The following is a 15,370-nucleotide window of genomic DNA, read 5'->3' on the forward strand; positions in this document are numbered from 1 at the left end:
GAAGGTACCCCTAAGGCCAGACATCTTTGTGCTGCTTGCCCGGGGCAGGCATTGAAAGGAGACTCCAAACCTCACCTCCAACAGAAATCAAGAAGGATCCCAGGAGCATTGATACAAGCACTTTCCCAATTGTGACTCCTTTGTTTGCATCCTTTCTGATTTTTATCAGGATGCAGAATCCTGTATTCTTTTCCCTGCGGTTACACCTCATTGCACTGGCTGGGAGTCCGGTGCAGTGCGGAATCGAACACGTGGACTTGGCCAGCCTGGGCTTTGTCTTCCACTGTGAGGCGTTACGTTAGCTAAAGTTGGGCACCCCGCTAATGCCCTTTATCCATGTGAGGGAATTGCTTTCACTTCTTTGTTGCTTGACAGTTTTTATCATGAATAGAGGCTGAATTTCTCGGGGTTTTTTACATCTTCTGTGAGTATTGTGAATGGCGTTGGTTGTTTTACTTTCTTTTTTTCTTTTTATCCTCACCTGAGGACATTTTTCCCTTTTTTGTTCAGGTAGAGTGGGAGGGAGAGAGAGGAACAGAGAGAGAGGAGAGAAACATCGATGTGAAGGGACACATCGAGTGGCTGCCACCCGCAGACCAACCAGGGCCGGGGACAAACTGCAACCGAGGTACGTGCCCTTAGCGGGAACCGAACCCGGGTCTCTCCAGACCGCAGGCCAACGCTCTAACCGCTGAGCCAAACTGGCCAGGGCAACTTTCAAATGTTAAAGCTTGTGGTCCCAGGATACACTCTCTTTAATTACAGTGTCATATGCATATATTCTATATACCTCAAACTAGATTGATTTTGTTAAAAGTCTTACGAGGATTTGTGCCTCTGTGTGGATGAGAGGTATCAATCTGTAGTTTTCCTAAACCTTGAATGTCTTTGGCTGATGTTGGCCTCAGCGATGCTTGAGCCTCGTTCAATGAGCTCATTGTGTTCCCTGTTTGTTTCATTTTCCGGGAGGATTCACACAGACTTGGTATGATTTCTTCTATAAATCCTCCAGAGAATTCACAGAAGCCATCTGGGCCTGGGATTTTCCTTATAGGTTTTGAACAAGTTTAATTTCTTTGATCAGTATACCGTTATGTAGGTTACCCCTTTTTCCTTGAACGAGTCAAGTGGAATGATCATTTATGCAAGTGTAAGACTCGGGTTTTATAAACCAAGACGATGCCTGAGTTGTGGCACAGGAAGGTCTAGGCCTGGGATGAGCTTGGGGCAGCGGACCGGACCTGGGTGCTGGGGACGAGCTACCCCCAGCGGACAGGGCCAGGCCGTTCAGCAGAGGCCACTGCCTTGCTTGACTTCGGGTTACTGGCGGGTGACACGTTCATGCTTTCGGGGAGGCGGCTGGCAGGTTCCTCCACAAAGAGGCTGACCAGCCCGAGAGAAGATAGCGTAGCGTCTGAAGCGTGGGGTCCCCTGACGGAACAGCGGGCACCTCCCATCCCGCAGTGCCTCGTGGTAAAGACGAGTGGCAGTTGGGGGTCACCCGGTACTGGAGAAAAAGTTTCATGTGGAAGCCTGAGGCCACAGGAACAAACAAGCAAAGAAGGACTTGAAAGAAAAACACACTTCTGTGAGAAAAGAAAGGAAGACATCCAAGACGAGTGCCTGTGATCTCCCGGAGCAGGAGCGCAGTTCGAAGCCGGGGAAGGTGTAAAACGAGATCCTTCCGAGACGAACAGGACGGGCCGCGTCAGGAACATCCGGTCTGAAGATCACCCGAAGATCACCCCGAAGATCACCCCGAAGCCCACGATGCCGGCAGCAGCGTTAGAGCCGGTGGGCCCTCGGACCCCGGGCTGCGTGCCGGGGACGCTGGCCCCGAAGGAAGCAGGGACCCTTGGGGACGAAGTATGTGACGGCATAACCAGAAACACCGAAAAGAAGCCTTGGCCGGGCAAGGAAGGAAATTGTTCGGAGAGCTGGACATAAACGATTTTTTAAAAGTTGGGGGAAGTAGAAGATAGTTTAAGAGATTTCATGTTGTGGCCCTGGCTGCTTCGGCTCAGCGGTTAGAGGGTCGGCCTGAGGACCAAAAGGTCGTTGGTTCGGTTCCAGGTCAAGGGCACGTGCCTGGGGTGCAGGTTCGATCCCCAGCCCCGGCCAGGGTCGTGTGGGAGGCAGCCAATCGATGTGTCTCTCACATCGATGTTTCTCTCTCTCTCCCTTCCTCCCTCCCTCCCACTCTCTCTACAAATCAATGGGAAAATATCCTCGGGTGAGGATTTACAAAGAAGAGAGAGGGATTCATGACGTGTATATAGGCAAAGTTCCAGACACGGGACAGAAAAAAAATAAAAAGGGAAGGAAATAATCGTAGAAATAATTCAAGGCAAGCTCCCAAGCTGAAGGATATGAGTTTATGGATTGAAGAGATCAAGCGATAATCACGACATTTTTGAATTACCAGGAATCATTTCCCAAAAGCTTTCTTTTTTTTTTTTTAATCCTCACCCGAGGACATTTTTCCATTTTTTGTACAGATAGAGTGGAAGGGAGAGAGAGGGAGAGAGAGAGAGAGAAACATCGACGTGAAAGGGACACATCGAGTGGCTGCCACCCGCACGACCAACCAGGGCCGGGGACAAACTGCAACCGAGGTACATGCCCTTAGTGGGAACCAAACCTGGGTCTCTCCGGACCGCAGGCCGATGCTCTAACCGCTGAGCCAAACTGGCCAGGGCCCAAAAGCTTTCAAAAGCGATCAACAAACCCAACCCAAACAAGTCACCAGACATGTGCGAAGGGTTGGAGATCAGAATGGCAGCAAACCGCAAACGCCAATTTTCTCCAGAAATTGTGCTTTGACTCTCCGGAGGCTGGGGAGCAGGAAAGAGACTACGATAGACTACGTCTTACCCACCGTCCTGGGGAGTCAGTGGGGGACCCACCTCGGTGGAAATCAGGAAATAGCCGGAGACACATGATGTTTCCACGCTTGGAAGTAAAACAAACAATTTTTTAAAAACCCAGTTTCAATAAAAGAGTGAAAGGCCTTTTGAGCCCAGGAATCTCGGGCTGGGAAAAGGAACTCCTGTGTTTTCACATCAACTGTATAGAACTGGTGCCTTCCTGACCGCATGTGTTTATAATGTAACAATAATCACGTTCATTTTAACGCTGACACCAGGTCAGTGGTTCTCAACCTTCCTCTTGCCGCGACCCTTTAATACAGTTCCTCACCTTGCGGTGACCCCCAGCTATAAGATTATTTTTGTTGCTACTTCATCACTGTAGTTTTGCTACTGATGCGTCTTAGGCGACCCCTGTGAAAGGGTCGTTCTTCCCCTAAACAGGTCATGACCCGCAGGTTGAGAACCTCTGACACTAGGTGAAGGTCCGCGTGGGACTGGGCAGGTTGGCACTGATGGCCCCTCTCTGCAGATTCCAGGTACATCCTCCTGCCCGTGGTCTTGCATCACCTGCACATGCACCTTCAGGAGCAGAAGAACCTCATGACGTGCGCCCGCATCCTTAGCAACGTCTTCTGTCTCATCAAGAAGAACAGCTCAGTAAGTAAACACTGATGGGGACGGCTCCCCTCGGATGGCTCCTGCAGTACAATGTCTTCAGAGAAACCACAGGGCCCAGCCACCCCCTGTACTCCCTCTGTTCCCCGCCGGGCTGCAGTTGGTGCTTTTCTTCCGAAGGGGTTTGTTTAAACCTTGTGGGATTGCTGTAACCCCAATAACCTGGGTTTCCTCAGCGCGTGCTCTGAGGAAGAGCTGACTCCCCAGCTAGGAAGATAGAGCGCGCAAGGCCTCCACACGTGCTTTAATCCCGGTACTGAAGGCTCCGTGGCGAGAATACAGGACTGTGCGCAGGGAGGGCTTGGGGGCCTGCTCTGGGAAAGGCTGCGGGGTGCTGATGCTCAGAGCTGGGCCCTGACCCCGCGGACGCTGTGCAAGCTGAGGAGAGCCCCGGAGCCTGGGGCACTGGCCCACAGCCGTTCCTCGGCCCTCCCGGGACTCACTCGGGGCCCAGGGAACGCCGTCAGGCCCGACTCTCCGTGCAGTGCTGCCTCACTAGCGCCCATGCCCGTGGAGAGAATCACGGGCCCGCTTGTGAGGGGGACAGCTCGGGGCGAGCATGGCCGCGGCTCGGGGGTCTGGTGTGAAACACACATGCGGAGCCATCCCACTGCGGCTCGTCCATAGCGTCGGTCAATCCTCCCGCTCACCCGCACGCTGACCGAGCGCTAAGGCCTCTGCTGCTCTGCCTCCGGGTGACAGCTGTGCTGCAGGTCCCCGCTTTGTCCCCCTTAGGGTGGCCATCTGAAGGGTTCAGTGGACGTGGGACTCCAGTGGCAGTGCGGAGAGCGGGCCGCAGCCCTGTGGGAGCCGAGTTGGCACCTGAGCGGAACCCTGAGTTGGAAAGTGCACGGCCACCTGGCTGGTCCGGGCCGGTGGTCTGCGTGCAGCCGGGGTCTCAGACCCTCGGGGCGACCTGGGACTGCATCAGAGCGGTGCCCGGGGAGGGCGTTGGTTTCTCCGTGACCCTCCGTCTGTCCAGTTCCGTAAGCCTGGCGACGCTGCCTGGTGAGCACGCGATCGCACCGCACTGCTGAGACGGAGCGCGGGCGACGGAGGTGGCGTGCAGACCGCAGACAGGTGTCCGCCCTGGACACGGCGCTGCTTCCGGGCCCTCCGTGGACGCTGCCGTCCGTCCGGCTCGCTGAGAGTCCATCCGGGACAGAACTCTGCTCCGGAACGGAAACCTGGGTCATTTTCTCACAAGTGTACGGAGGTGTGTCACCGACATCTGGCCAGAAAGCTCTTTGACACGCGCACTTCCGAAACGTTTCCTTCGTGGGGGCCATCTCCTCGCAGGGACCTTGCAGAGTTCTGTGCGCAGGGAGGTCCCAACCCACTGCATGTTGTCGGAACAGCCCGGCCCGGCCCCTCCCCAGCCCTGGGGGCTGGCACGGGGGTAGTTTTGCTTCAGGAAACAGTCCTCACCGAGGTCACTGGCATCAGGTCCCGGCTACAGCTGATGGTACGTTTATCGATCATTTGCACTTCAAACAGCTTTGGAAAATGGCCTGTGCAATTTAAGTATTGAGAAGAGTGATGTAAGCACAATCTGAGATTAAAAATAAATTATGGACTGCTAGAACCAAGGGGACTTGCAGTGGGGGATCAGGCCAGAAAGGCAAACCGACGTGCTCAAGGTCACCCGCCCCGTGAGCGGCCTGTCTGGGCTCTGGATTCATCCGGTGTCCTCGCGGGACCTCACCCCCTCTGCTATGTGTGCCGGGTGCCCGCTGCACCGCTGAGGAGTGGACTGTTGGGGAAGGTGTGAGCTGCCTCCTGCCGCTGTTTTCTGTAAAGGCAGGTCGTTTGCGTAGGTGACTCAGTGAGGTCCGGGCCCATGGGAGCTCTGGGCTCTCTGAGGCTTTGATCCCCTGTTTGGAAACGTGCTTCTGCCCCTCTTCCGTCAGAGACAGTCCCGAGCCAGCGAAGCCAGAGCTTCCCGGACACATTCTCTCTCTCCTCAGGAGAAGTCCGTGCTGGAGGAGATCGATGTGATAGTGGCCAGCCTGCTGGACATCCTGCTGAGGACCATCCTGGAGATCACCAGTCGCCCGCAGCCCTCTGGCCCCGCCGCCCAGCTCCAGTTCCAGGATGTCACTGTAAGGTCGCGGTGGTGCTCGTTAGCGCTCCGGTGGTTCGGAGGGTGGGTGGCCGCAGGGACCTGGAATCTGACTGTGGGCGAGGGACCCGCGTGCCTCTCAGAGAAGTGTCTTGATGAAAAGATCGGGGATGAAGATGTCTGTGATTTCAGAGAACTAGATCCGATATTAGCTGTTGCCTTGTCCGGTTCAAATGAACCTGTCGTCACAGTCATCTTGACGACCCTTCGTTTTCTTTTTATCTGTTGAGTTGCTCAAGGAAGTGAAAATAGTGACATGGAGCCAGAGAAGTCAGGGGTCCTGAGTTCTAATTCTGACCTTTCCTCTATGACTAGTAAGAATCTTCCTTTGGGTGGGTGGGGTCAGCTTCCTCAGCTATGAGCTGAGAAAGTTTGGCGTAGTCATCTCTAAGGTGCCTTCCAGCTCAACTGTTTTATGATTCTAATGTAACATGATTTATATGAAATAGTAAGAAATACTACATCTGACAGAATACGTGTGTGTGGGGGGGGGGGAGTGGTAGATGTGTGGATAGATGGATGGATTTCTATTTAAAACTCACATTCAGTTGACCAAAAATATTTCTTTAGATCTAATTAAGAATATTCTACCCAACGTAATTTTCAGAAATGTCAGTAGATGCTGTAGTTTCTACGTGTAGATGAATGACAAAAACATTGGCTTCTGTCATTATTGTTACAAAGAGTATACTGTAGAACCCCTGTCTTAAGAATGTTTGCTTAGCCCCCAACGAGAATATGTTTAGTTTTTACTGAAAAGTACAGCGTTCACCACGGCTCTCGGGTCGCGTGGGCTGTTTCTGAACGGTCCCCTTGTGTCGACCTGCATTTCCTCTGCTTCTAGAGCTGAGATTTACCTACAGAAACCAAGCTCTGGGTTTGGGGAGTCAGCTCTTTCTTTTAGCCAACTAAGGTTAGAGATAGTATGAAAAAACTTCCTAATACGTAGAACACTTGTCCTGCCTTATTTAAAGAAAAGAAACCCATCCGCTGTGGTCAGATGGTCCCCGACCCCTAGGGCTGGCCCTGTGTGGTTAGCACACCACTTAGTACGCACGTGGTAAGCGCTCGAAACATTGTTGCTAATACCACTGGAGCACATTATGGCTTTGAAGAGGTGGCGTTTGTTATTTAAATTTTTTGTTTTTTCATTTTTTTAAAAAATTAAGCTTTTTATGTTGCAATAATTGTAGCATGCATGCATTTGTAAGAAGTAATACAGAGATATCCATTGTGTCTTCACCCCGTTTCCTGGAGGGTAAGATCCTACGGAATGGTAGTACAGTCCCACACCTTAGGGTACTGACAGGGATCCCATCCGAACAGGTATTTCCTTCACCCCAGGGTTCCTTTCCCTCCAAACCACGCCTCTCCCTTCCCTGCCCCCTCCTCAGCCCTGGCAATGAAAAATCTGTTTTCCGTTTCTACAACTTTGTCATTTTAAGAATGTTGTACAAATGGAATCATACATGTAATCTTCTGTGGCTTTTTTTTAACTCTGTGTACTTCCCTGGAGCGCCGTCCAGGTGACCATGTGCACGTACAGTGTGTTCCTTTTGATTGCCCATCACTGCATGGTGGGATGTACCCCAGTGTTGAACTGTCTCCCCATCAGAGGCCATGTGGGCGGTTCCAGATTTTGGCTGTTCCTAAAAAAGGTGCTATAAACATGTGTGCAAGTGTGCGGAAGCATGGCTTCCTTCCTCCGGGGTAAGTTCCCAGGAGGGTGGCTGTGGATTTCATGCTAATTCCATGTTTTATGTTTTCGAGAAACTGCCAAACCATCTTCTAGCCTGGCTGTATCATCTGTCATTCTCTCATCCACAAATAGATGGACAATCCAACTTGTCCACACCCTAAGCAGCATTGAGCGCAGTCTTGGGGGGGAAAGGTGTTCAGATAGGTAGGTGGTGATCATTTCTGTGGCTTCAATGTGCATTTTTCTGCTGGCTGGTGATGCTGAGCATTGCTCCTCGTACTAGTTTGCAACTACACAACGACATCTCCTCGTCTGGAGAATGTCTCCTCAGTCTTTCCTCCATTTTCTTACTGAATCGCTTTTCATGGCTGGGCTTGAAGAGTTCTTTATCTAGTCGAGATACTAGCCCTTTATTAAATATGTGGTAATATTTTCTCCCCCTCCGTGGCTTGTCTTCTCATTCTTTTAGCGGGGTCTTTTTAAAGCAACATTTAAAATTTTAATGAAGTCCAGTGTATCAGTTTTTCCTTTTATGGGTCACACTTTTGATGCCAAGTCTGAGAACTTTTTCATCCTGAGGGCAAGCTTTTAGTTTTTGGTTGTTGTTTTTTTCCTAAAATTATTCTAGTTTTATACTTTACATTTAAGTCCATGAACATTTCGAGTTGTGTATCCATGCCATCATCCTTCAAAGGGAAAGAAAGTCTCCATCATTATAGTTTGGATGGTAACATCTTTTTTTAAAACAATTTTCTTTATTGATTTTAGAGAGAGAGAAAGGGAGAAGGAGAGAGAGATAGAAACATCGATGCGAGAGAACATCAACTGGCCGCCCACAGCCTGGGCCTGTGCCCTGACTAGGAATTGAACCGGGACCTCTTGGTGCAGGGTGACACTCAACCACTGAGCCACACTGGCTGGGCATTGCATAGTAACATCTTAACTCCTTCCTGGCAACACAGCTCAAACGTAATTCTAGAATTATAGTGGTCCAGCAAACAGTCATAGCAAATGCTGCGTGGGTTAAAGCCAGCCTGAGGTCCAAAGCCCAAACAATTTCTCAAGCTGCGTGTATCCGTGGGAAGGTTCCCGTGTGCTGGATCCCTTGGGGATGTGCGTGGCTTCTCCTCCTTCACACTGTAAAGATCGGTGCAAACTAAGAGGCCTGAGCAGGCAGGGAGTCGGGGTTGTGGGTGGATTTGGGGGCGATCCTCCACTGTCTTAGGAAAATCACATGAAGAGAAACCTTCCTGCGTGAGCACCTGTACTGAGCCTCTTGCTGTGGGAAAAGCCAGCTCCAGGCATGGGAGATGAAGTCTGCTGGGCACATGCACTTAAATTATTTGGCAACTTGGATTTTTCTGTGTTAAGACATTTTCCGAGAGCGCTCAGGCAGACCTGGTTCGAACCTTGGTCTCTCCTTGGGCGACACACCTGCTGCCTAAAGCTTCCGCTGTGTGTGAAACAGAGACAGCAGCCCTCACCTCAGAGTTTGTGCCAGGGTGTCATCAAACCCGTCAACATGTTTAAACACTGTCAGTACACTTCAGTCGTTAGCCATTTCTTAGGGACAGCGGTCACCGTCGGCCCGTTATTACAGGAGAAGGGATCACCGTATCGGTGCAGTTACAGCTGATGCTGTGTGACACCGATGACCATTCACAAGGTCAGTTCTCTCTGGGCACTGAAGACCAAATTCCTTCATCATCTTCCCACAGAGAAAGCTGTCTGAATAGTGTGCTCGGACCTTGAGCACATCTCAGACTCGACAGAAAACGTGCCTAAGTCAGCGGACGCCCTGGGGGGTCAAAGCAGCCCCCGGTGCATGGGGGTGAAGGGCTCCAGCCCCCAGCACCCCAGCCGTCTCCCTGCCTCCCTGTCACCCCAGCCAGAGCCGGGGCTCTCCACCGAATCCCAGCAAACAGCAGGCTCGTTTTCACTGCTGATAGGGTTGGACGTCTGGTTCTTCCACCGGCTGTTGTTTGAACTGGAGACGCTCTCTCCAGCGGAAGGAAACACCACCACCCTAACCGGTTCCTTAAAAAAAATCACGCCGTCCGTGGAGGAAGATTTTACCATTGTTCACACCCTCAGCTCCGTGGACTCCAGAGTCCCTTACAGCTTATAAATGCTGCTTTTCTGTGCCGTTAACTCTGCCCGGCGCCCTGTGGAACGCGGGTGACTCGGCTGGCAGAGGCCACGTCTGAGACGCACTTGGCTGTGCCCATCTAGCTCCCGGGCGCCACGGGATGGGGTTCAGAAAGGGAAAAGAATGCAGGAGCATTCCGGGAGGAATTTCTGGAAACGGCTGTGCCCGTGTATAAGAGAAGGCTTCTGGAAGACTCGCTCTGGCTGTCTTATGGCTCATTCACAGTCGTTAATAGTAATGCCCATTATACACGATCTGTCCTGAACATGGATGCGAGCCACGGAAGCACGTACTGTTTTAAAGGCGATTTATATGTCAAAAACTCCTACACTGAAATTAAGGAAATATTGGGCAGCAATTGTTTATTTATTTACTCTTTTTAACACATTGTGAGTCTAGGGTTTTCATATGGACGTTTAACGTCTCTTAAAAGCAAAACAAAATTACATTACGGATGAAAACTGCATCCGTACAGTTTGCACAGATGTCTCTGCTCTTAACAGTGTGCTAGGAGCCCCTAAGCAGATTAGGTGAACAAATACAGTGATACTGTAGAGTAGATGTTGTGATTGGTGACATGTGATAAAGGTGCCAAGATTAGATGTCAGCCTTTCTCTTTGTCATCTAGCTTGTACTATCTCCAGTGACAAATCTGTCATCCTCCTCCATGTATAACAGGTCTTTTTCATTTGGCTGGTGTTAAGTTTTTTTTTTTTCTTTATTGCTGGTTGTAAACAATTTTATTATAATGTGCCTTGGTGTGGTTTTTATCATTCTTGTGCTTAGGTGTGTTAAAATTCTTTGATATATAGGTTTATCATTTTTCAAAGACTCTGACGTTTCCTATAGTTTACTGGTGCATTTTTCTATTCTTTTTTCCTCTATTTTTTTTATTTTGGAGAATTTCTAGAACCCCGTCTTCAAGTTCAATAATCTTTCCTTCTGCATGGTCTAATCTGCCATTAGTCCTATTCAAGAAATGTTTATGTTGCACATAGTCTTTATCTCTAGAAGTTTAATTTGGGTTCTTTTGATATCTTTCATGCCTCCAATGAACATGTTAGACTTTCCCCCCAGTTTTCTGAATATATAGAATACAGTAATAATAGATATGTTAATGTCCTTGACTGCTGATTCTGTTATCTGTCATTTCTGGTTCTCTTTCTATTGATCATTCTTTCTTCCTTACATCATTATCTTTCATGCTTCTGTGTATGCCTGGTAGTTTTTTATTGACTGTCAGGCATTGTGAGTTTTACCTTGTTGGGAATTGAGTTTATTTTATTTCTAAACATACGTTTGAACTTTGCTATGGAATGAGGTTAGATTTCTTGGGAACTGCTTAGTTCACATCCTGCTTTGGAACTTTCCCAGGTAGGATCAGAGCAACACTTATTCTAACAGTAATTGTCCTGTCGCTACCAAGGAACAGTCCTGTTTAGTACTCTCCCTGGGGCCTGGCTAACAGTGGGATTTGTCCCGTGAGCAAAGGCAGAGTTCCCATCGCAATTCCGAGTGGGCACCACGCTGTTCTCCCGATCCTTCGGGTAGTGTCTTCCTAGCCTTGGGTTGTTTCCTTTTACACAGTCACTGAAATAAGAATAATTGTGCCCTCACATTTTCTATTTCTTGTGTTAAGTATCAAGGGTTCCTCTGTTCATTAATAAAGTACAATGTTGAGCTTAGAGGATATTTCTGCTAGCCCAAACTGGTTAGTTTCTGAAACATTTTCCCTAATAAGTCTTTGGAGAAAATTCTCTTTCATACGTGTGTGTTATAAATGATTTTTCACACGCAGGGAGTCGGGGAACATCTCTGGTTACCCTGGCATGGCCATTAAGTAGCATCTTCGGGTCCCTTGGCAGCTGGGGGTGAGGGGTATATTTGACTTGTCCTGACTTATCTCCTGCTTTTCAGGGCTTTAGTTTCTAATTTTATACGTGATCCTACCATCTCTTTCCCTGTCAACTCAAAGGCACCAGTTTCTAATTAAACTGCATTTCTGTACATTTATAGTCAGTCACCCCTGATTGCTTCTCCCATTGTGCTTGTATTGTTTTCCATGTAATTAAAAGTGTTTAAGTGTAATTAAAAGCAGATAAATCCTTTGCTGAACAAAAAGGGTTGCATTGAAAAGAAATAGTTTAATTAGAAACACATTAGAAAATGAAAATGAGAGCAGTTTTATAAGTCTTCGAATCTATGATGCTATGTATATATTTTTCTTCTGCATTACCGGTTTTTAAGATTTGGGCTTTGTAGGAGTCCATCACGCACGATTGCCGCTGACAAAGGTTTACAAGGAGGTTACAGCCAGCTTGAGCATGGCTTTCTGTACACACTGCTGTTTGCAGATGGACACTCTGATGGGCTAGAGAAGGTCATTTGAATTAAAAAATGGAGCATGAACTTCCAAGAAGAGCTTTGGTCAGTAAGACCTAGGGATCACTCTAGCCCAATGTCTGGCTGTGTACCTCTGGGCAGACCTTTTAGCCCACCAGACCTACATTTTACCTGCTCTATACCATCTGCCTCGTGGCGTTGAGGTGAGGCTCAAATGATCCAACGAGTGAGGGTGGAGGAAATGCTCAATGCACAGTCCGGGGCCGCATGGCCAAGCCTCCTTTGAGTGTTTGGAGTTACTTCCCTAGTGGAAAGCTTTTACCCAAGTAGAAAATCCCCCTCTGAATTTTAAAATTCATGTATAACAAGGAAATGGTAGTCATCCCAGGGAGAAATCTTGACTGTCATCTTATGGCTAATTTAGATTAAGAAGACTTCATAGGGTGAATTTGGATCATAGCGGGTTTTTTTAAGTGCGCTACTTTAGAGTAGTCCAAAGTAAAAGTTACTGATGTTTTTCTATGTCCTTACTGAAAAATATGCTTTTTTTTTTACTTAGGGGGAGTTTGTTGCTTGTCTCCTGTCCCTGTTACGACAGATGACAGACAGACATTATCAACAGCTTCTTGACAGTTTCAATACAAAGGAAGAACTAAGGGTAAGTGACATTTAAAAACTTCTTTTAAGATCTCTTTTTCTCTTCTCTTATTCTTCAGCATTGTTCAGACAGTTCTTTGACAATGGCTTTACCTGTTTCCATTCAATTCTAAGTGACTTTTTCTCAGCTTCATCCACACGTCTGCTTGTGGGTATCGGCTCTGTAAGATTTCTGCCCTCATTGACAGTCATTAACTCTTATTTGGGACAAGAACCTAGGATTGAAAACACCTGTCATCGAAATGCAATAAGCCAGAAACAATATCAGAACTAAAGAGACCAAAGCAAATCGACTAACTCTAGCTAAGTGGACCCAGAAATACTGTCTTCCTGGAAGAGAAAGGCGCTCACAGAAATACAGGGGCTGATTCCGTCCCCCTAAAACCACAGTGAGAAATTCTGGCAACCGTATGCTGGCGGGGGAGGCAGAGTTGTCGTTGATCACTACCAGCTGTAGCCTAATCAATACGCTTGCTGGCCTGACATGCTGACGTTCAATAAAAATTATTGACGCTGGGTTTCCAAATATCCCCGTCTTTGCTGAGATTTGGGGAACTTGAATGCTTCCTTCGTGGTGTTCACTAAAAGCTTGGAAGTTGATGGTCCTCTGTCGGAGAAACGCCTGACATCTGTCCTTATCTACTTTTATTTCTCTCCATCTCTTCGGTGTTCCAGACACGTCGTGCGTGAACCGTCGTAAGGGGAAGGTTGCTGAGATGCTGGGGGTGGAGGAGTCTAGGATGGGGGACAGTCACCCTGTGGTGCTCCAGGGCTGGAAGCCCTCCCAGTGACTTTGGGGAAGACGTGTGCATTTAAAACAGTCTAGGTGGTGCGTAAGGGGCACTTACCTTTGACTCTTCCCTGGAGGGTGTTGTATGATCTCAGGAGCGTCCGTCAGTCACCTTGGCGGTCGGCAAGCTGAGTCTTGCAGCACAGAAGAGGGTTGAGCAGCTGCAGACTCACTTGATTGGCATATACATGCCCACGCCTGGAATATCATGCTTGTCATGCATAGGTTCACTCAGTTTAGAATTGAGAATGGATAAGAAGTATTAGAGCTCGCCCTGGCTGGTTTGACTCAGTGGCTGGAGCATCGGCCAGAGAGTCCCGGGTTCGGTTCCTGCTAGAGGCACATAACAAAATAAATTAAAAAAAGAAGTATTAGACCTCAACATACACAAAGGCACATATTTGGTTGAAAAGGAGGATAATTGTGCAGTTATTAACTTTCATCAGATTTTGACAGTGGAGGACCGTTCGTTAGTTCTTATTTAAGAAGTCGGGGGCTTCATAGTTCCAAACCTGTTAATGCCTCAGCGTCATTAAGGGCAGCTAAGTCTGCCTGGCCGGTGTGGCTCCGTGGATGGAGCGCTGTCCCATGGACAGAGAGGTCCCGGGTCAATTCCCGATCAGGGCACATGCCCAGGTTGCAGCCTTGATCCCTAGTAGGGGGCGTGCAGGAGGCAACCGATCGTTTCTCTTTCACATCGATGTTTCTATCTCTCTCTTCCACTCTCTCTAAAAAATCAATAAAAACAAAAGCACCTCCTCACCCACCCCTGGCGTTATAACATCCGGTATCACTGCCCCTTCATCCGGTATCACTGCCCCTCCACGTAGCGTCCGATATCGCTGTCCCTCCATCCGGTATCGCTGTCCCTCCATGAAGACAGATGCTGGTACATGTCATCGGGAGGGGATTCTCCCAACATCGAGCTCTTGGCTCAGGCAGCAAAACTATGCTTTAAAACAAACAAACAAAAAAACAACTTGAACAAACTTTCCTAAACCAAGATCTTTGCTCTCAAATTGCATAACATTTCATTTGCGAACTCATTCAGAGTAATACGATGGTCGTAGTTGGGGTGTCCGGGAAAGGACACATTGGCAGAGGAAGAGTTATTTGTTTTGTTTTGCATCCACATTTAGATTAGAAATGGAATACATCAGGGAACTAACTATCAGTAAGAAAAACTACAACTTGATAAAGTTATATAATGGAAAATTCTAGCTGATCCTAGGATTAGACACTGAAAGTTTCCCATAATCCTAATGGTTTAAAGGAGTCAGTCAATCTGTGTGTCCCTCTCTCCTCTGGCTACTCTTAACACCCAGGGGGTGTCCTGATAGGCTATTTTCTATGCTGTACACACAGACACACACACACACAGTTTTTAATGGACTCATACAATTCATGGGGGTGGCACTTTCTCACATGATACCATTTCGCGGAGGTTACATAGTCTACCCATCATTCGTCCTTCTCCATCTCAGCACGACAGCATTCAGGACCACCTGCGGCTTGCCTTTGGGAAGGACCCAGCCTGCACGGGTGTGTTGCGCACACGGCTCGCCTGTGCCCTTCCTCTGTGCAGCCAGGGCCCGGGCAGGGCTGTCGGCGTGTGGGAAACGCACGGCTCGTGGATACAGATTATATAGTGAGATTTCTAGGCTGGTATTTTATTGTTTATTCCCAGTGTCACCGCTTTTTTCTTATCGCTTCGAAGAAAGGTGTGGCGTTTCCCAGTGGTTCTCTGAATCACAACGAGGTAGCAAGTATGGGGTTTTCAAGCAGCTGCTCCGACTCCCGGTGTCGTAACTGCATTCTTGCTCGGAGAACCAGGCCGTCTCCCGGGTTCCTGGTGGAGCGGTTCTGAAATGGCCCCTGCCGGCGTGCCCTGCCGGCGCCGTGGCCCCCGTCCTCGTGGGTGTGCTCGTGGGTGTGCTCGTGGGTGAGCGCGTGGGTGAGCTCGTGGGTGAGCTCGTGGGTGTGCTCGTGGGTGAGCTCGTGGGTGAGCTCGTGGGTGTGCTCGTGGGTGTGCTCGTGGGTGTGCTCGTGGGTGAGCTCGTGGGTG

At 48.9% G+C, this 15,370-nt stretch overlaps 1 protein-coding gene across 1 annotated transcript in view; it reads left to right on the forward strand.

Annotated features, from left to right (window-relative positions):
• The window catches only part of DOCK4 (dedicator of cytokinesis 4), a 337,471-nt gene that overhangs the window by 247,376 nt on the left and 74,725 nt on the right, over nt 1-15,370 (forward strand). Inside the window, exons 24-26 of the mRNA XM_036247405.1 lie at nt 3,400-3,527; nt 5,513-5,647; nt 12,418-12,516. Coding sequence (XP_036103298.1) covers nt 3,400-3,527; nt 5,513-5,647; nt 12,418-12,516 — 362 coding nt within the window. The remainder of the gene's footprint in view (nt 1-3,399; nt 3,528-5,512; nt 5,648-12,417; nt 12,517-15,370) is intronic.

Source organism: Molossus molossus, unplaced genomic scaffold (assembly GCF_014108415.1).
Source record: "Molossus molossus isolate mMolMol1 unplaced genomic scaffold, mMolMol1.p scaffold_m16_p_7, whole genome shotgun sequence".
Taxonomy (NCBI): Eukaryota; Metazoa; Chordata; class Mammalia; order Chiroptera; family Molossidae; genus Molossus; species Molossus molossus.